Below are 22,075 nucleotides of genomic sequence, written 5' to 3' on the forward strand. Positions count from 1 at the left end.
CTGCACATACTTTGTTTGTATGCTGGACAATGTTTATGTGAAGTTACAGTAAGATATAAGCAATAGTAACAAAGATATGACAGAAAAACAAAGGTTGCCAAAAAACTATAACCTTAAAAAAAAACTAAGTATAACACCTTGGTGACCTTGACCTTATGTATAATGGGCCCAATCCCTGCACATACTAAAATGTTTGTATGCTGGACAATGTTTATGTGAAGTTACAGTAAGATATAAGCAATAGTAACAAAGATATGACAGAAAAACAAAGGTTGCCGAAAAAATTGAACCAAAAAAGTGACACGCTGACGCCGGGGCGAGTAGAATAGCACCCCTATTCTCCGAACAGTGGAGCTAAAAACTTGAATAAAACTAGATGTGTGTCCATAGATCACAGGTGCCCCCCAGTCCTGTCATATTACATGGTTTTATGATTCAAGGTGAAACATTTTTCAAGATGTTTGCAATGCAAATATTTACGAACTTTATGTGTATTTTTCACTAAGTGAACACCCGGTGCAAAATTTCATTTTTATATTTTTCACTAAGTCAAGGACCATAACTCCAATCTGGCTGTGTGAAATCCCAAACAGGACACGAAATGTGCAACTTCACATGCTATATAACAATCCCCTACTGTTTCATCACTCTGAGTCAAATACTTTTTGAGATACATGTGACACAAACATTTATCCCATTTATGCATATTTTGACTATCAAGGGCCATAACTCTGGTCTGACTGATAAAAATCTGGAACAAAATCCCAGGTGCACAACTTCACATGCTGAATAATATTCCTATGATATTTCATGACCCAAGGTCAAATCCTTTTGAGATACGTGCAACACAACCTTTATGCCTTTTTATTCATGTTTTTTACTAAGTCAGGGGCCATAACTCTGGTCTGACTGAGTGATATCTCTATCCAAACCCCAGGTGTACAACTTCACATGTTGAATGATATTCCTGTAATGTTTTTTTTTTTGAGATACATATGTGACACAAACTTAGGCCCTTTTTATGCATATTTTATTACTAAGTCAAGGGCCATAGATCTAGTCTATGTGAGATAAAAAAAAAAACCTGGTGCACAACTTTCCATGCTGAGTAACACTTACCTGAGGTTTGATGACTCTTGGTCAAATACTTTTTGAAATATGTACCACACAAATTGGGTTGGACAGACAGACAGACAGACAGACATGGGCAATTCTTAAGTGCCCCCCTCCCAAATTTTGAATATTTATTCATGTCAGGTAATAAAATACTTTAATAATAGATCATATCTGTATTAGATAACTCTAATTTACTCAGAGATTAGCTCCAGATTCAAAGCTCCAGACTAAGACTAAGCTACAGACTCAGAAAATAGATAGCTCCAGACACAAGAGATCAGATAGGTCTAGACTCAAAAAATTAAACAGAGATAATATAGCTCCAGATTTAAGAGATTAGATAGCTCTAGACTCAGAGATTAAACAGCTCCAGACTCAGAGATTAGATAGCTCCAGACTCAGAGATTAGACAGCTCCAGACTCAGAGATTAGACAGCTCCAGACTCAGAGATTAGACAGCTCCAGACTCAGAGATTAGACAGCTCCAGACTCAGAGATTAGATAGCTCCAGACTCAGAGATTAAACAGCTCCAGATTTAAGAGATTAGATAGCTCTAGACTCAGAGATTAGACAGCCCCAGACTCAGAGATTAGACCGCTCCAGACTCAGAGATTAGACAGCTCCAGACTCGGAGATTAGACAGCTCCAGACTCACAGATTAGACAGCTCCAGACTCAGAGATTAGACTGCTCCAGACTCAGAGATTAGACAGCTCCAGACTCAGAGATTAGACAGCCCCAGACTCAGAGATTAGACAGCTCCAAACTCAGAGATTAGACAGCTCCAGACTAAGAGATAAGACCGCTCCAGACTCAGAGATTAGACAGCTCCAGACTCAGAGATTAGATAGCTCTAGACTCAGAGATTAGACAGCCCCAGACTCAGAGATTAGACAGCCCCAGACTCGGAGATTAGACTGCTCCAGACTCAGAGATTAGACCGCTCCAGACTCAGAGATTAGACAGCTCCAGACTCGGAGATTAGACAGCTCCAGACTCAGAGATTAGACAGCTCCAGACTCAGAGATTAGACAGCTCCAGACTCGGAGATTAGACAGCTCCAGACTCGGAGATTAGACAGCTCCAGACTTAGCGACTAGACAGCTCCAGACTTAGCGACTAGACAGCTCCAGACTCAAGAGATTACATAGCTCAAGATTCAGGGATTAGATAGCTGCGGACTCGGCGATTATATAGCTCCTGACTTAGTAATTACATAGCTCTAGACTCTGTGATTACATAGCTCCAGACTTGAAGACTGCATAGCTCAAGATATGGCAGTTACATAGCTCCAGACTCTCAGATTATATAGCTGCAAAGAAAAGCACTTACCAGTGATTGCTGTAATGGTACTTTGCTATCATTGTGTAACTGCTGTAAGCCAGTACCTATTGCTCTGTATTTATCTGCATAAATCTGCAAAATATCATTATCAAAATCTTAATAATTTTAAGGATATTTTAGTTTAAGAAAAAGGAAAAATATTATGCATGACATACTTATGTCTTTGACAAGAATTAAAGAATATTCTTCCAAATCACTGTGGCTTTAAATGAGGAAACAAGGAAATATTTCTTGTAGAATCAGACACTTGTTGCTAAGCATTCAGTCAACACATAAAGGTGTCATGCAGGGTGAACATCAAGCTCCTTTTATAGTGTCGGAAATCTTTGATCAGAATTAGAATACTTTCTTATGTAATTACCTGATCTGGAATAGTATCTGCAAGGTCATTTATCTCCTTGGCTTTTCCTTCAAGATCTATCCCATTTAGTTCATCTTCAACCTGTAATGGTATTTTATGTGTATTTCTTTCATTTCTATTCATGTGTCCATGCAAAAACTAAAATATATATTTTATTGTTCAACTAAGTAAAGATTGAGCACTGTGTAAAAAAAATAAATAAATTCACCTTATGTATATACCACATAAATGTTTGTTTCATGTAATCACTGAAAATGAAATTTACCTTCTCGATAACTCAGATTGTAAAACAAATTTATTCATATGCAGCTAAGCAACACACTAGTGTTCTGAATATAAGCTTAGTCAATGTTTATAAAAATACAAATTAATGATGTGCATTTTGTTGGCAGAATGAGTAAATGTTTGGAACATGAGTGCAAAACATCAACAGTTAAATGGTTTATAGATAAAAAGGTATTCCTATAGATTATTAACTCAAGGAGAAGCTGTTTCCAGTAAAGGCAACACAATGGTATTGTTATGTTTACTATATTGAAACATACTTGAAAATATGAATGGTACTATACAACAAAAACTGACTGTAAAACATGTATGCCTCCCAGGATGGCCGCTCCCATTTTCAGTCCAAAGATTACTTTGACTGAAGCCCAAATCAACATGGGTCATTTATCAGTTTGATGACTGTCAGCCAAAGTGTTATTTAGTTATTGAGCAGAAACTTAATTCTCAAGGTAAATACGAGGGGTGTTCAACATAAATACCCGGAAAAGTGCTCTCAATATCTTTATTAAATTTCTAGTCTCATGGCTAAAAATAAAATATGACGGATATGAACATACTGAATGCAAATACCTACATAACAGATTTCAAAACACACACAATATTTGTTTGTCATCTCCTAGGCAACGCCATCACCTCAAAAGCGGCCCAACATCATTATGATGCTGTCACATCACACTCAATTGATTAATACTACTCGTGATTACCATTGATTCAATGTTTTTCACCATTAAATGCATTTTACACCTTCCTAAGAATAAATAAATACGATCATATGATGTTCCTGTCGTATTGAAGAAATTGGACACTGAACTGATGCACTATCAAGGAGCTCTTAATTCATTAAATGTGATTGAAGTTATTTTCATGTCTGTAACACAAGTCGTAAGCAATATTTCCTGACCACTTTTAATCGTCACGTCCACTAATAAAATTTTGTTTTCTTCAGGGCATTGTCCCTTAAACCTTTTTTAGCATAGCTTTGTCTCTTATCCTTGATTTTCGATTACCAAACACAAAATGCTATCTCATATCACGTTCAACACTGTTTCAAGCGACGACCAAATCAATATGCCTGCCAAATATTTTAATGATGTCACATTTATAATTTGACGTTATTGGCGTAACGCTTACTTTTCATATCAATATTCACCCAATTTAAGAAAAGCTAGCTTGAAAAATAAGTAAATGGCAAGTAATATTTTGTGAAATAGAAAAAGAGACAAAATTGGGCCGGATGACGTCACATAACGTTGCCATGGGGACTCACATTTACTTATTATTTATCCAAAGACAATCTAATTTTGACATATCAACTCAATATTCCCTAGTCTACATTTTATAGCGTTTTCATTTATTTTTGATGATACATGGAGAATTGAGAGCACTTTTCCGGGTATTTATTGAACGCCCCTCGTATGAACTTGATCTTTGACCTACTAACCTCAAACAATAGGGGCCCATCTACTAACAACAGGCAATCAATAAAGCGTCCTTTAGTTATTGAACAGAAATCTTTGTCAGACTCAAGCTCATTTTGACCTTGACCTATGACCTACTGACCAACATCTATTGAACATAAGCAAGCATCCTATGAAGTCAGACTATTATGAGACCACTTACTGATCAGAATCCAAATGGCCTACCAACAGACCTACCACAGTGAGCAAAATAATATGTGTGTGTGTGTTCGGGTTTAACGTCTTTCTCAACAATTTTTCTGTCATAATAATATACCCTCTCTTCCTTGAAGAGGATATCCCATATGCATAACAAGAGAAAATAATATGATTTTAATGTAAATATGGTCCACCTCTACAAATATATCTATGAACATGATTGATGACTAATGGCCAATCAAATATCATAGCAGCATGGAATGTTGAACATGCAATCTGTTTTGTTTTTGTTGGGTTAATGACCATACCAATACAGTTATAGGTAATATAGCAACTTTCCAGCTTTTGATGGTGTAGTATAAGCCTATGTATGTGCCTCACCACATACTATTTTCAGGTACAGGTGGGCACCTGGGTAGAACTAACAATCTTCCATAAGACAGCTGTATGACTTCCCAACATGGAAGAATTCTACACCCAAAGTGGACTTTTGAACCCACAATAGAAAGGAGCAAACATTTTGAAGTCAGCAACTGTAACTGCTTGGTCACCAAGGTCCCTTGTTGAACATAAGGATATGTATTACAGGGGAAGTGAAGTTTGCATTACTGAATGCATATTAATTATGAAGCGATATCAACTAAATGTCATGTAGAGTCATCATGTTAAATATGGAAGGAACTGGTCCATTACAAAATGAAGAATTTAGTATGGATGGACGGACAATTCAAACCAGTATAGTTCCTTCAGTGTAGTATAACAAACTGCAACTTAAATGTAATGCATTCAAGATACATGAACTGTAGGAACAAATACCTCCTGTGCTGCATTTAAATCCATATCCGGCAAGTCAAGTTTAGATTGGAGGTCATCAAAAAGACTGGTATCAACAATGCTGATGTCTTTGATAGTGGTGTTGATCTGGTCCACAACACTGTCACCCAGATCTGGTACAAACTGTAACCAAAATATCCATTACTGTCTGTATATGATTAATATAATAGTTTCCTGAAGATATCAGGATTCTTTATGATTGCTAAAGAAATATAGCCCTTGCTATGTGAAGAAATATGGCTTTTTTTATGAAATCTTGCAATGTGCAGTTTAAAACAAGAGGGCCCCAAAGACCTGACCTGGTTCTTACCCCAGATAACCTAGTATCTAATTTGGCCTAGAATTTATAGTCAAACATTTTGACCATGTTTTATGTAAATCAACTAGATCATTAACAAAGTTTTTCGATGATTTGACGTAAGGACATAGCTTTGTCCTCAGGTATCCCACTTAAAGAGTGTTTACAAGATTTTTCTATAGTTTGACCTAGTGACCTAGTTTACGACCTCATGTAACCCAGTTCTAAACCCAACTTAGATTTAAAAGAGACTAAATACCCAATCTGTTCTGGACAATCTGTCAAAACCTTGCATCAAGTTTACTTATTGGGTAATTTGTCTGTGCTATGCAACCAATTTCAGTATTGAGTAATTTGTCTGTGCTATGTACCCGATATTAGTACTGGGTAATTTGTCAAACTTATGTACCTGATTTGAGTATTGGGTGATTTGTCAAAGCTATGTACAAAATTTTTGTACTAGGGAATTTGTAAAAGCTATGTTCCAAATTCAGTATTAGGTACCGTAATTTGTCAATGCAACATATTAAGTAATTTGTCAAATCTTAGTGTGTACCGTGGAAGTCACTCCAGCAGGCTGTTTCTATTCTGATAATTTAATTGCCCTTTGCTTGTAGGAATTGTTTAGTCGTCTGATGACAATGTGCTGTTTTAGAGATTTCAAATTTACTTAAAAAATGTATGCAGTATTTATTGAAAATAGCCATTCAGTCAGGGAGCCAGGCTTATACCATTTACCTCATCAGGATCGAACATTGATGACAAGTTCATGACGCTCTCTAAATTAAGTCCTGTATATACAGTTCCATCAGCCCGACATGTCCTATAAAAATATAAAGATTCACACTGTATTTTACACAGGATGGTAACAAATTTGATGAAAAAAAGTTAACAATTTTCTTAATTCTGCATTATTTTTCTAAAAGAAGAATAAATTATCTTAAACAAAACAGTTAAAAGTGTCACGGTGTACTTCAATTTTTACTGTCTTTAATATTCAAAACAAGAGGGCCATGATGGCCCTATATTGCTCACCTGTTATCATTGCACTTGAGGACAAGAAGGTCCTCAGAAAAAATATCTAAGTCCAAAGGCAGTAACAACAAAGGGAGAACTTAACCAATAAGAAAAAAATAATTCTTACAAGTTACAGATATGTCAAAATACACCTACAAATTGGAGGTACATCATGTTGTACCACAGAAAAGTGGTCTCGTTTTTCCCTAGGCCAATAATAAAAAGTTACTAAAAAAAGCTATTTATAGTAACGTAAAGGAATAATTAAAAAAAAAAATTAATGTAATGAAGAAAAGAAGGATCTGCCAAATTAAACTGTTGACATAATGAAATTTCGATACATTATCTCATTAGTTCGGAGATATACTCATTTTAATTTGAAATAAAGGGAGGTAATTTGACATAAAATCAGTCCAATAGTATCTACCCTGATTGCTCATCCAACTAATGACAATAATGAAATTTCAAATAAGCACTGTATGTTACTTACTGATATAAATCCATTTTGATTACAATCAGGGAGGTAATCAGATATAAAATAACTCTGAACCTACGCTTGGATCTGATTTCTCATGGAATCCAAGAATTATTGTTGTTGAAGTTATTTGGAACTTTGTATCAAATAAAACCAAAATAAAGTCTCTATATGCTGCAAAAGCCAAAATAGCCATTTTGGACCTTTAAGGGGCCAGAATCTGGAACCCATGAAGAAATCTCACCAGTTCAAGAAAGGAACCAAGACCTTGATGGTGATACAGTTGTGTGCAAGTTTGATTAAAAAAATCATAAATGAAGCTGCTATTTGCAGACAAGGTCAAAATAGCTTAATTTTGGCCCTTTCGGGGCCATAACTCTGGAACCCATAAAGGAATCTGCAGTTCAAGAAAGGAACCAAGATCTTATGGTGATACAAGTTGGTGCCAGTTTGGTAAAATAAAATCATAAATAAGCTGCTGCAGACAAGGTCAAAATAGCTAATTTTGGCCCTTTCAGGGGCCGTAACTCTGGAACCCATAATGGAATCTGGCCATTCAAGAAAGGAACCGAAATCTTATGTGATACAGTTGTGTGCAGTTGTAAAAATCAAATATAATGAAGCTGTCATTGTGCAGACAAGGTCAGATGTAATTTTGGCCCTTATTAGGGCCATAACTCGGAACCCATAATGGAATTGGCCAGTCAAAAGGAACCGAGATCTTATGGTGATACAGTTGTGTGCAAGTTTGGTTAAAATAAAATCATAATGAAACTCTATCTTGCAGACAAGTAAATTGTGGAATCGGATCTGGACGAAGGGCAACACAAAAGCTCACCCTGTCACTACGTGAAAGGTGAGCTAAAAAGAGAAATATTTTAAGTTTTAAATACATTTTAAAGGGTTTAATGTCTACTAAAAAATCTTAAAGCTTAAAATATTTAAGTTGATTTATCTATGACTTTTATGTACAAGTATTTCATTTGTGCACACTAAATAAAATTTATTCTAATACAGGAGAGAATTCCTCATCTTCATGAAAACCTATTATTATCACGCTATTTCAAGGTGCAAACATGCAGTGTTACGTAATGCAATAAAGCAAGAACAGAAGCTGCCAGCATGAAATAAATTTGTTTTAGCACCAACATGAAAAGACATACTTGAAGAGGTTTGTGACAGACATATTAAGAGATGCATCACTGAAGAATTTCTCTCCCAGATTTTCACCACCAAAAAGCAACCCACTGTCCACAAGCTGCAACAACAATGTAGTAAACTGTCTGAACATTTATGTAACTGGGTGTAGTATGCAATTTCTAACACATCTAAACAATGGACATCTCTATGTAACTTTGCGTGCAAATGTCATGAAGTTAAATGACACCCTTGAGCAGAATTTTCACAAGATTTACTGTATAATGCGCACCCACGATTTTGGCCCAAAATCCTGGGAAAAAACATTTTTGATCAATTTTGAGGTGGATGGAAAACGAAAGTAGAGTTTACATCGACACCGGTAATAAATTTTATTTCCACGGCGGAGAGCAGCATCGGTCTCGCGGTACTATCGATTTTTGTTTTCTCGAAAATAAATCCAGTAAAATATTGTTTTATTTGTTGTTTTACCTTTTTAATTAACTATTTTGAATAAATAAACAGCAGCTGATTCAATATTTCGGAATGGTATCTTTCAAAATGACATGAGCTTTCTTATAGCCAGTAATTACCGGCAATTAACCCGTCACCTCGTGTCAATTATGTTGTTCACAGTTTGATCTCGGTTAAAGATAATTCGCGATCTTTAATTAGTATCATAATTTTTGTGATTTATTAACATTAATTCTTTCATCAAAATACTTTTAAATTTATATGAAATTAATTTTGTTTGAAAGAAAAATAAACCATTTGATCTTTTACGGAACGTAACGGCAATCTTTGTTACCTGTCTAAACATAATAGAGTTGGAAAATTGTCTATACATGTGTATTATGCGCACCCACGATTCGGGGGTGGTCCCGGGGGTCAAAAAAACTGTGCATTATACATGGGTATCTACCGTACTGAGCCTATATAACATGACATGAGTGTCTATTTTATAACATGTTGTCTGGAATGGTAAGAACCTGAGAATGGCACAAATTTGATAAAATAAGGAAAAATATTTATTGAACTTAACTAATATACCTATGAATATTCTGTCTAAATTTTGAAAACACTGGATAAGAGCAGCTTAAGTTATCATGCAGACAAAGTCTATTTGCACAATTTTAAATAATTCAAGGACCTTAACTAAACAATGTTTGGGCCAATCCAACTGGTTATCAAACTGGTCTGAAATATTATTCCGGTAAACAATGTGACCACGTTTGGTGAACTCTCGATATAAACTATTTAATTACAATTTTTAATAATTCAAGGGATGTATTTACTCAAGAGCCATTGAGATAATCCAGATAATAATATCAAACTTGGCTCACAGATTATGCCAGTAAACATTGTGACCAAGTTTGGTGAGTATTAGAGAGTTGTCACAGTAGCTTTTGCTATTTTTGCAATTCAAGGGAAATAACTCCTTAGTCACTGGGATAATCTGGATAGTTATCAATCTTAGTTGACATATTATGCCCATAAACATTGTTACCAAGTTTGGTGAATATTGGATAAGAACTGCTGGGAGCAGACACTCAATTTTTGCAATTTTAATTAATTCCAAGGCCATTCCAGACAGACATAGAGAACCTGGTTATCAATTGTGGCTGAGGTATTGTGCCCATAATCATTGTTCAAAGTCTGATAAACACTGAATAAGAAAAGCTCATGTTAAGAGAGCCAACACTGTCAATTTTTGCAATTTTTAGCAATTCAAGGCCCGTTGATGGTAGATATATTATGCCAACAAACATTTTGATAGTTTGGTGAACATTGGATTAGAAAGGTTAAAATTAGAGAGTGAGACTGTGCCTGCTGTCAATCCACAGGCAATCCCATAATACATCCAATTTCATGTGCATATTTAAATGTCCAAATGCTCAGCAGCGCCTAGAATTTTTTTATAGCCAATTAAGATCCTCTATGCATTAAAAGCTTGCTAGCTGAAATTCAGAGCCATTTTAGGATTGCAAAAGTAACAGAGGATGATATTTGTGTCCTGAATATCAAAGAAAATACCTGGTCTGCTTACCCTTCTGAAAACTGTAAGGTCCTGTAGAGGTTTACATATAATGGTAAGATTACCTCCTAGTAACATCAGTACAGACCCAAATAACAGAACCAGTAGGACAGGGAAAACTGCCAGCCCTACAGACCTGAAATATAAACCCCAAGGCTCACTGTTCTCCTTATCCAATTTTCCTTAGTTTATTACTATTTATATGATGTTAAACAATCATCCTGCAAAAACTTTCAACTGTTAAACATCTGAAGATACATTCTATCATAAAAATATGTGAAGTTGCTTTAAGTGTCACAAAATGAGCTGATAAAACTTGTTACATGTATACTTGTAACTATGTTACACTTTTAAGCCCAGGCAGTACATTACTTTGAATTATAAGAAAAAAATATCAAGTTTCTGTGACTATTAAAAATTTGGATTGCACAATAAATATGATGGAAGTAAAATAGAATACGTCATTAGCAAACAAGCTCCACAATGTCCAGCCTTGGTTCTTCCTGTCTGGGTTAATGTTGTAGACTTCTTGGTGCAGAGGACACCAAGCATCAGACCCGCTAGCGCAGTCATTGCAATAGTCAACAGAATACAGCACAACACTGTAAACACAGCTCCACTGAAATATAATCCAGGACTGCATCTATACACTTGCATACATCAGGTTTGTGTCACTAAACAATTTACAATTTACTTGTTGTGTAAATTTTTCAACATTGGTTCAGTTAACTGTCCTTAAATGATATGACTAACAAAATCAGAAATTTATTTGTATCTACATATTAAACTTGTCTTTGCAAAATTATCTCACTAAATCTTATTAACATGCAAAACTGATATAAAGATCTTACACGACTTGCTTATTGTTTTCAAGTTGAGCGATGCCCTCGTCTAATGGGACTAGGGTATCACTTAAGTCTAAGTCCTGAAAAATAAAATAAGCCTTCCCTAAAACTGTAAATCTACTTTGGTAACTTAATAATTTACTGAATTAGTATGAATATACCTTTTACCAAGAGATAATGGCCAAAAATTTTCATTTTAACATTCTTCCAACTTTTCAATTCATATCAAATACACTGTTTGATTACTTATATCGAATAAATCTAAATCATAAACTGGTTACCTAGTTATCATATAATAATTTTCTTCCAACTTTAAATAAGGCACTGTAAAATATGACTGGAGAATTTAAAGTTTCTTTTTGAATTTTAATTCAAAAAGAAACTTTGAATTCTCTATTATATGTGTAGTTTTATAAATCCTTCAAATTGGTTTTAGTACCTAACTTTAGTTCTTTCTCTTTGTAGTGCCATTCACAGTGTGAAAGAGCATGAGGACACTGCTTGTGTTATTTGGATTATTATATAGAATTGTTCTACTGTAAGTATGAAGTTTAAATTTAACTCTTGTATTCAGGATAAAACAAATTTAGTTAAAGCCATCATTTAACTGATTTTACAAATCTGCTTTTGCAGCTCATGTGTATCTCGACTAAGTAATGTTAGAACTAAAAAGTGCCTAGAATGACGTCATAAAAATGTAAAATACCTCCACCTGATCAGGATTTGTCAATATTTTAAACCAGACTGCTTAATGGCAGTTTTGTGGAAGTGTGCCATGGAAGAAAATGTTTTACTTTATTCGCGTATTGCACAAATATCCTTCGTGTGTTAGACGAAATACATTGCATATTAGTAATATCAATATCAAATTAAATCGACATAATTCAATCTCATTAAATTATTAAAATGCTATGAACTCTTTGATTTTGAAGCATTGCATGGAACTAACATTACTGTACTGTGTTGCAACAGAAATATTGCAACAGCAAGGACTCGTCAACTGATTTCCAGATTAGCCGATTCAACTAGAGATGCTTTTGTAGAAAAGCAGTTGTCTCCCCCAAAGCATAGTAGTAATAGGTAAGAGGTCAATAGGGGGCTGGAGTGATAGTCAGACACTGATGGTTGGTTTAGTGACTGAAATGCAATAGGGATCATCCACTTGACATATCCAACCATTCCATGAAGTTTCAACTTAACTTACAAATTTTGCAGCTTCTAATGCTTTGTCAATCTCTGGTTCTAGGTCATCCTGTACTGTATCTAGTGTTGCTTTAACAGCTGAAATGACACAACAATAAAAAAAACATTTTTGTTATTAAGGAATCTATGAAAAAGGTCAATATTACATCATAACAATATTTTTTAAAACAAAAAAAATATTTTCCTAATTTCCTTTGTCTTAAAATACTGGATACATTACTCACATATAACTGTGGATATTATACTCAAAGAGCTATCAAATTAAATAGATCTAAAATTGACATAAAGAGCGCTATGTGATCTTGTTACATCTCCTGATCACCATTTATTGATGAAAACACTTTCCATGAACTTTACTTAATCAGCATCTAGACAGTCTATCAAGGTGATATATAGTTTCAGAAAAAATAGCCAGCATCCATTCTGCTGAATACTATTTCTTTGATACATAGACATCACATTTGTAAAGCCAAATATGATGTATAAATTAATGGGAAAATATACCAAAATGCAATGTCAGTTATCTTATTCTGTTGTCTGCAAGGTATTTATTTAGATACCAGTCCATACTATTATAGACAACATATATATTCTTTATTGTTCTACTTATCTATTTCAATTATAAACAAAAATATCAATAATACAAGAGGATAATGCTGTTAAAAAAAACCTCTTTTTATACATCAGTTAACACAAACTGTTTACAAGTAGAGGCCATTACAGGTTCTTCCTTGGAATGATGGGTTTACATAGGTCTGACATTCCAGCCACATTTAAAGAATCAAACTTTCTGTTTACAAAGAGCTAAGCCAAGTTAGCCAGAAAGGCCTGTATCTACAAGATTTCTTTCTCTAGTGTTTTGGGGGATTTTTCTCGTTCCGTCCCACAGGCCAGATTGCTTTGTGTCTGTACTGGTAGGCTATATATGTAAAGCTCCTTTGAACAATTGATTGTCATGAAAAAGGTGCTACATAGATCTTGTCTAATAATAATAATAATAATAATGATAATAATGATATTATTATTATACATACAATCAATGGCATCCTGGCTGGCATTTCTAACAGTTTTGGGTACTTCTTCAAAGGTTGTGTTTCCCTGAAAAGAAGAGCTATCTGTTGATATCAAATGTAATGTATGACCAATCAAGTGGTTCATGGGAAGAAGTCATTTAAAAATATTTCTATTTTTAGCTCCAGCTGCCCCTATGAGTGGTCAAGCACCTCCATTTGAACAAATATGAAAGAGGACCTTACAATGCTAAAAAATCAAGTCTGATGAATATCCAACCTGCGTAGTAATTTCAATATATTTTTTTCTATTGTTAGCTCTGATGGCCCCTAAAGGAGCAAACCTAAACTTTAGATTACTTTGATAGTGGTCTTTGTGCGGATGCTACTGACCAAATTTTGTGTAATTCTGAAAAGAAGTTTCAGAGAAGATGTTTAAGTAAAAATTTTATGCAAGATGCAGGACAATGAACACGGGACCATCCACCTATACTAATAGCTCACCCTGAACATTATTTCAGGTGAGCTAGAAATATCTGAAGAACATTTGTGTAAAGAAATACTTCGTCATAATGAAAGGAAGTAATTCTAAGAAGAAAGGCGAAATTTTTTTAAATTATGTCTATATGACATATCAGCTTGTTATTAATTGTGTGTGTTTACTGTATGTCAAGTTATTTAAATATCCATGCATGCATGAAAAAGTTATAGACTGGACAAGAAAAATTACCTAAGATCTTTAGACTTCTAAATGTGACCTTGAACTTTGAGCTAGAAGTCTCAGCTCTTGGACAGACACATCATCTCATTATGGGGAGCATTTGTGCCTAATATTAAAATCCTCAATGGACGAAGACATTTGGGAGACAAAAAATGATCTTGTTTACTTTTGATCCTTAATGTAACCTAATTGCAATAGGCTTTTAAAGCGAACAGCATGGATCCTGACCAGCCTGCACGGATGCTGGTCTGGATCCATGCTGGTCGCAAAGCCACTATGCTAGTTTTCTCATAGCACGGCTCAAATGATCTCTTCTAATAATAAGATTTAAATGGGAAGTAATTCTCACTATGTTTTGCAACCTTCCATGGTTTGCCTTTGACGTGAGTTAGGGGCCTAGGTCTTTCATATTACACATTGTCTTGTTTTGGAGAATGTTTGTGTCATGTTATTAAAATATCCATCCATGGATAAACACGTAGAATTCTGCATAAGAAAAATTTTGTTAAATGTTTTGACGTCTTGAGTTTGACATATACCTTTGAGCTAGGAATCTGGGTTTGGCATACAAGACATCATCTTGGCACAGTCACTGTCTGGACATGAAAAATGCCCTGTTGACTATTGACATCCAAAAGGACCTTGCCCTTTGAAGTATGGATCCAGGTATTGTATACAATAGGTTGTTCCATCTTTGGGAACATTTGTGTTTATTAGTGTTAAAATCTTTTGTTGGATGGCAGAATTATGGTATGGACAAGAAAGACCTGGACTGACTGAGTGGTGACTACTAACACATAATACAAACCTACAGCTGCATTTTCTCCAATTATCATCTAACCGTAAAGGTTTCATTGTATTCTCTTCAATACTTTTGGAGTTATGCTCCAGGCAAAATGATAGACAGACAAATGTACAAAGCAAGAACTACATTCCACCGAAAATGCTCTTCCTTTCAGTGAACATAAAATATTACACCCTTAAAAATAACAATATGGGATTTTCCAAGACATACAAAAAGAGGCAAATACAGCAACTAGTTAAAAATATACATGAAAAGCAAATGGATATGGTTTACCAAAGAAGTGTACTCAGTCAAGTTCACGCTGTTCGCCTCTGCAACAAGTTTTGTAACTTCTACAGCTATATCCGTCAACTGTCAATACAGAAAGACAATATCAACTGAAAATATCAAAATATAGATGGATTTTAGGGAATAATATGTTATGCAGTTATATGCCTCTGAAGACCAGAATCAAAATATAAATTGATCAGTAAATATTCTGCACACAGTTTATGAAGTTTCAAAAGAATATGTTAAACCTATACAACTGTAAATTAATAAATAACAGTGCTTAAAGTTAAATTGCCAATAGGCATAGAAAAAAAAGATTTTTTATAAAAAAATACAAGAAAATTTCAAGTTTATTAGATTTAAATTCAAATTATAATTTAAAAGATGCTGATGAAGTTATGCTTGTTCAAGACATCTTGTGTCTCCGTATTTCAATAGATTACAATCTCAGAAGGCTTGCATGTATGATAATCGTTTACCTTTGTGTTGTCAATACTGACATCAAGAGCATCAGGGCCTGATCCATCTGGTAACGAGCCACAAAATAGTTTGCCCTCAATTCCACAATCAGTCTTAATTGTGCTGTATAATCCATTAATGTTATTCAGTCCCATCTGTAGATTGTTACTGTACAGTATCATTGCATCTACAGTGTCATTTATCTGTGCCTCCGCTAGTTTCAGAGAATCTATGCCTAAAATTTAATAAATATATAATATGTAATCATGGGCTCTTAAAGCAATGAATAACTGGCTGCTGTGTTCAAACTTCAGTTGTTGAAAATATCATCAGACAGACATGTACTATCTTCCAAATTTATGTGGCATATTACCTCATAGTTCTTTACATCTATTTATAAACAAGAGGGTCATAATGCCCCTTTATTGCTCATGTTGGCCTTGGAATTATCAAGATAAACACTCTGACCAAGTTTCATGAAGAAAGGTCATAAATGTGGTCTCTGCAGTGTTAACAAGCTTTTCTATTGATTTGAGCAAGTGACCTAGTTTTTGACCCCACACAACCCAGTTTCAAACTTGGCCTAGGATCATCAAGATAAAAATTCTTACCAAGTTTTATGAAGATAGGGTCATAAATGTGGCCTCTAGGGTGTTAACAAGCTTTTCCTTTGATTTGACCTGGTGACCTAGTGTTTGACCCCACATGACCCAGTTTCAAATTTGGCCTAGAGATCATCAAGATAAACATTCTAAGCAAGTTTGTGTCAAATCAAAGCATAAATGAAATCTCTATATGACTGAAAGGGCCAAAATAGCAAGTTTTGCCCCTTTCAGGGGAATTAACTCTAGAACCCATGATGGAATCTAGCCAGTTTTCAAACGAACCCAGGGGTTTTTTTTGTACCAGGAGGGGAAGGGGCCCAGGCCTGTGACTTGGGGAAAAAATAGCTCGATATTTGGGCAAAGGGGAATAATTAAAAAACCTCATGTTAAGTCAATTTTTGGGGAACTGCATGATTTAAAAGAAATTTTCTGAGGGGAAGGGGCCTATCAACGGCCCCTATTATGAAGGAAAAAAAACCTTGGAAATGAGATCTTATTGTGATTTAAGTTGTATGTAAGTGTGGTTAAAATCAAATGTAAAATGTCACTTCTATTGTGTTCACAAGGTGGTATGGTTTTTACACTGACTTTTTCACTTCCCCTAATTTCCATCATTATGTAACTTTTCTTCATATTTCTTCAATAATAGCAAAGTTATTGCAAAAATTTGAAAAATGTATAAAGGGAAATAATTAAAAAAATAATTCAAGACAAAGGTTCAGTTCTTCAGCATTGCATTTACACTCACAGATGTTAAATAATGTCATTATATTCCAAGTTTCAGTACTTTTGGAGTTGTGCTCTAGACAAAGAAATCAAAACTGATGTTACAATATACTACATGTAGCAAATTACAAAAGAGCCATTAATTTAATATTACTGAAATATCACTGAGGCCCAGAATAGGCTGAAAATATGCGTATATGTTATTGGTAGTGAAAAAGATATGACAGTATTAAATTTAAGGAAATGGCTGATCATGGAGGCAGTCACTTTAGTGTATTTATGACATCATTTACACACTGCTGAATTCTTTATTTAGCAAATAACCTTTTAAATAGGTTTTTTTATGTTTCTTGTGTGTTAGATGTAAAACATGGTAATTTCTTTCATTATAGCTGGAAATAGTAAAGAAATTGTATTACAGAAACAAGTAAATACAATTCAAATATGTATTTAGAAATTTGATAAATCTGCCATTTTGTTTTTTGTTGCCATGGAAACAAAATGACCACAATTTTGATCATATATTTAAATACTCATAACTTTCTCATTTTTAAGCCGATTTTGAAAATTCTTTCACTTCTTTAAATGGTTTAAGAAATTCTAGAAGACAGAATTAACAGAAGAACAACACTGCATTTCCCTTTAAAGTTTCTGAGATAGACAGACAGGCGAAGTGGCAATTTAATGATCCCTTGAGAATTTTCAGGAAGCATTATAAAGCCAAATGCTAATGGCAAAATATTTATTTTCTGGAAATAAGTATGTCTTTGTTCTTATACATTCAGTTTCTTCAAAAGTCAAATTTAGGTTTACAAATATAATGGAATATAAGCTTGTGGACTGAGATTTGAACAAATTTTAGAAGGGTTATGAGAATATCAGCGGCAACAATTCAAGAAAAATTAAATCTAGCTGGCATCAAATTGAAGATAAAGCCCACCATCAGAGACGACATCCATTTTGCTCTCTATTTTGTCAACATAAGGTCTTGCACCATCAGTTACAGGGTCTGACAATGTATCTGGCAACTCTAATAAAAAAGAAAATATAAATAAAGATAAATTACTGGACTCATATTCATTTTTAAAAATGTGAGCAATTCTTTAATCTTGGAACTTTCTCCATTATGGAGTGCAGGAGCACAAAATTAAATGTCTAAAGAATCAGTTTCAACTAGACTTAAAAGGAAAGCAGGACTATTTCTGTGACTTTATTAAGCTCATTTTGGGGTTTTCTGAAACAATATGTGTCAAAGTGAAGTTTTGCCCACTTAATAATTAGTTATTGCAGACAGATTCACGTCACTTTGTCAAAAAAAGCAAATGGTCATACAATAATGATTAAAGAAATTTGAATGTAAACCAATTGGAAATATTTGAAAGTATTTAGAATTATACATTTATCATAATTACCATCAAGGTTATCTTTAATATCATCTATAGCTGTGTTCAGCACATCCATTGTTAAATCTGAAGCATCCTGAAAGACATTTGACAATACTGGGAAAAAATGTAACAAGTAATTTTCTGTTGCTCAACGTGTGAAAATAGTTTGTTTGTAAAAATTTAGGAAAAGGTACAGAAACTGTAGATGGTTAGCTACACAGCAGACAAAACTGTTTTCAGAGACAACACCAAAGCACCTGTTTTAGATTGGTGATGGTGTGAAATCAGTAATAAACAACCAATAAACTAAGACATTATGGCAGGGTTGTTCGATTATTTCAGCCAGGATGGTCTGATTATTTGGTACATTCATTGCAATAATAGTATTTATAATAGGGAACAATGCACTCGTCCTGCAGGACAACCTAACACTACAAAAAATTTTGCTTGTTCTCAGACCATTTCTACTCATCAATAACAAAGTTTCAAGGCCTTCTTCAGAAATAAAGCAATAATTTTTTAATATCTAAAAATGTTCTTTTTTTGTTTTTGTCATACCATATGGAGGTCAGAGCCTTTAAGACTAGAACTCTTTTTCTGCTGAACAATCACCTCTGCCATTTCTTGCTTACAAACACTTTAGTATTAACGACACATTTTTTCAAGGAAAGACACACAAGTATCTTTATTGAATTCTAAATTACTTTAATCAAAGAGATCTTACATCTACGAAGTTTTCAAGGAAACTTGGAATATCGTCAAGACTGGCGTTTACGGTACGGAATATCAACCTTGGACTGGTCTGCAGTCTGCCTCCACTCACTGGTATACAACATGCCATGGCACTAAAATTAGGAGCATGTTCACAGGATAATTCTTTAACATGATATCAATAATACAAAATTTCTAATAAGTTGAATAAATACTTTATACTTTATGAATATTTCTATGCTTTGTGGAATGAAATCAATAAATTTCTAAAGTTCTGAATAAAGAATATATCTTAATCATATGGCCTTGTTAATAAGTACCTCATTTTAAATGATCTGAAGGTAAGCAATCACAGTTTTAAGGTATAGGTCCATGTTTCGGAGAAAAAAGTTCGAACGTCATCAAATCATAGAAAGAAAGCATTGTTTTACATGAAAATTTAACAGCGTATAAAACATTTATATTATTCTACAAAACCATTGTCAATTTACTCGTATATGTATTGAATTCCGGAAAGGGGCTGCATGAAGGGGCCACACTTCTGGACAGTTCAGTGCCTTTAAATACTTACCATTTTTTAAAAGCTGTTGCATGTCTTCGTTTTGATGCATTTGCAACCTCGTGCGAGTGTTTAAACTTTACATAACTAGGTAAAACATCGTTTTTGACAATTGTTTACATTTATTTCTTTACAAATGGTATTCTTATTTAAAGGGGGACAACTCATTTAGAATATTTTAAGTATCCAACTCTGTAGGACAGAACAGTAAAACATGTATTGGACAGATAAGTTGTGTGTCAAGATGCTGTTCATTTACTAAAAAAATCCGTTGTTTTGTGATATACTGCTAAACCTTAACTCATATATTCATTGTTTCCTTTTGCTTTTATATATTCCATTTATAATGACAGTTCAAACTCAGAATTATTAATTGCTTTGTCATTTTTTTTTTTTGCTGAAGTAATATATTCACTGCATATGTATTGTAATTGTAGTACCTGAGAATTCCAACCATGGAGACAACAATGAAAGCATTGATGAGCATGCAGACAAGTTTATGTTTTCTCACATTCTGAGTGCTAAGCTTGCCACCACAATACCCACAGCAGCATCTACAGCAGCAGAAAAACAAGGTAATGATAGGAACCAGTATAGCTAACACAAGTCCAAGGCACGCAGGAACCAGCAAAGGCAGTTCATGCATAATCATCTGAAATCAAATATTATATATATCTTGTAAAATACTCTGAGCATTTATCATACTGGTAAATATAAATTTTTTCAAGTGTAGCTTGTGAAACAAATAACATATTTCTTAACTCTGTAGAGTTTTTGAGTGACCCTATAAAAAAAACAACAATTATATCTTACACCAACAATTTGCTGATACCCATTTGCAGCTTGACTAATTGGCAATGCCTGATAAAGTGCACTGCTTCGAAGTGTAACACAGCACAATCGGAACAGCCATGATTGGAACCCAGAGCCTTCAAATGCAACAAATGCAACTGTTTGGAAAAAACAGAATTCAACTGTAGTCATTCATTTTTCAGGCAGCATAAATGAGGAATAGCTGCAGCTACCTGAAGCAGACTCAACATGACATACTACATGCTAATTTCCATTTTATGCTCCCAAATTTTCTTCTTAAAAGTTATTTTTCTATAGTTAAAAAAGTAGCACTTAAAACCTTTCTAAGGGCAAAATTTCACATTGTAAGGTTAATTATGAATTCTTCAAAACATGACTTGACATTAACAGTGTCGTTGAGTAATTTTTTATTTTTTTAGAATGGTAAACTTGTATTTCTTGTAAGACAGTCACCTAATGAGAAGATTGTAAGGAAAAATTATATTTCTACAGACAGACAGAATGATTTTTTCTGATAAATAAATACCTGTTTCACAAGATCAACAATGTCAACTTGTTCTTCAGAATCAAGCACATGTTCAACAGTTTCTGGAATGAAAATTTACAATGTTATGTTTAGTTTTCTCTGTAAAGGTGTCCCATCCCATCCTGGTTGTCTTGTCTGTCTGTCATATTATAGTTACACCCCTTGCAAGAACACAGACTTTGAAATTTTTATCACATATCCTAGCCAAATGATTGCCATTAAGGGAGACAGGAGTAGGTAGCTGATGGTCCAGTGGTAACAAGCCTGACTGTCAATCCACTGAGGTCCGTGGTTCGAATCCCATTCCAGGTACTGGAAATTTCTGAGATACTCAAGAGTGTCTCCCACCTATCTTTAGAAGCGGCCAGTACTGGTTCTTCTCAGTGAAGACGGCTTTCTGTGTAGGGGTTCAACACACCGGGCAAGTTAAAGAACCAGACTGTCTATTCACAGAGCTGGGCTAAGTAAGGGAGACAGGTCTGTATCTAACAGAATACTCTCTCCCTCTGTTCAGGGGACTTTCTCTTGCTCTGTCTCTCTGGTAGATCACTCTATGTCTGTATTAGTAGAGGATGAATGATGCTTTGTATGGCTGCCCTCGTATGTAAAGTGCATTTGAACGTGTTTGCTTTATAGATCTGGTACGTACCAGATAATAATAGAAACAAAGTTCCAACAGACAATTTATGAAAATCAGAACTTGTTAGGATTTGTTTGCAGAGTGGTAAGATAGCCTGTTTTTTTTTTTTACTTTGTATAAGATAGCTTTTTTAGGGGCCGGACATTTGAACTTCTTGGGGCGTCGTTGGATTTTACTTGGAGCCAAGAACTTTTTTGGCCTTCTGTGAAAGTCAGAATTTTTTCTTTCTGTTCTTGAAAACCAGAATCCCCCTCCCCCCCCCCGAGTAAACCACAGATA

The 22,075-nt window shown here is 34.5% G+C and overlaps 1 protein-coding gene across 1 annotated transcript in view; it reads right to left on the reverse strand.

Moving 5' to 3' along the window:
* LOC123546634 (prominin-1-A-like) overlaps positions 1 to 21,256 on the reverse strand; it is a 37,649-nt gene extending 16,393 nt beyond the window's left edge. Inside the window, exons 1-17 of the mRNA XM_053550950.1 lie at positions 21,157 to 21,256; positions 20,258 to 20,469; positions 19,272 to 19,392; positions 18,575 to 18,641; positions 18,103 to 18,192; positions 15,852 to 16,066; positions 15,376 to 15,453; positions 13,601 to 13,664; positions 12,568 to 12,644; positions 11,370 to 11,443; positions 10,979 to 11,137; positions 10,531 to 10,654; positions 8,510 to 8,604; positions 6,593 to 6,677; positions 5,539 to 5,679; positions 2,822 to 2,902; positions 2,449 to 2,532 (exon numbers count right to left, since the gene is read on the reverse strand). Coding sequence (XP_053406925.1) covers positions 2,449 to 2,532; positions 2,822 to 2,902; positions 5,539 to 5,679; positions 6,593 to 6,677; positions 8,510 to 8,604; positions 10,531 to 10,654; positions 10,979 to 11,137; positions 11,370 to 11,443; positions 12,568 to 12,644; positions 13,601 to 13,664; positions 15,376 to 15,453; positions 15,852 to 16,066; positions 18,103 to 18,192; positions 18,575 to 18,641; positions 19,272 to 19,392; positions 20,258 to 20,469 — 1,767 coding nt within the window. The 5' untranslated portion in view covers positions 21,157 to 21,256. The remainder of the gene's footprint in view (positions 1 to 2,448; positions 2,533 to 2,821; positions 2,903 to 5,538; positions 5,680 to 6,592; positions 6,678 to 8,509; positions 8,605 to 10,530; positions 10,655 to 10,978; positions 11,138 to 11,369; positions 11,444 to 12,567; positions 12,645 to 13,600; positions 13,665 to 15,375; positions 15,454 to 15,851; positions 16,067 to 18,102; positions 18,193 to 18,574; positions 18,642 to 19,271; positions 19,393 to 20,257; positions 20,470 to 21,156) is intronic.
* Positions 21,257 to 22,075: the final 819 nt, after the last annotated feature.

This window comes from Mercenaria mercenaria, chromosome 9 (genome assembly GCF_021730395.1).
Source record: "Mercenaria mercenaria strain notata chromosome 9, MADL_Memer_1, whole genome shotgun sequence".
Lineage (NCBI taxonomy): Eukaryota > Metazoa > Mollusca > Bivalvia > Venerida > Veneridae > Mercenaria > Mercenaria mercenaria.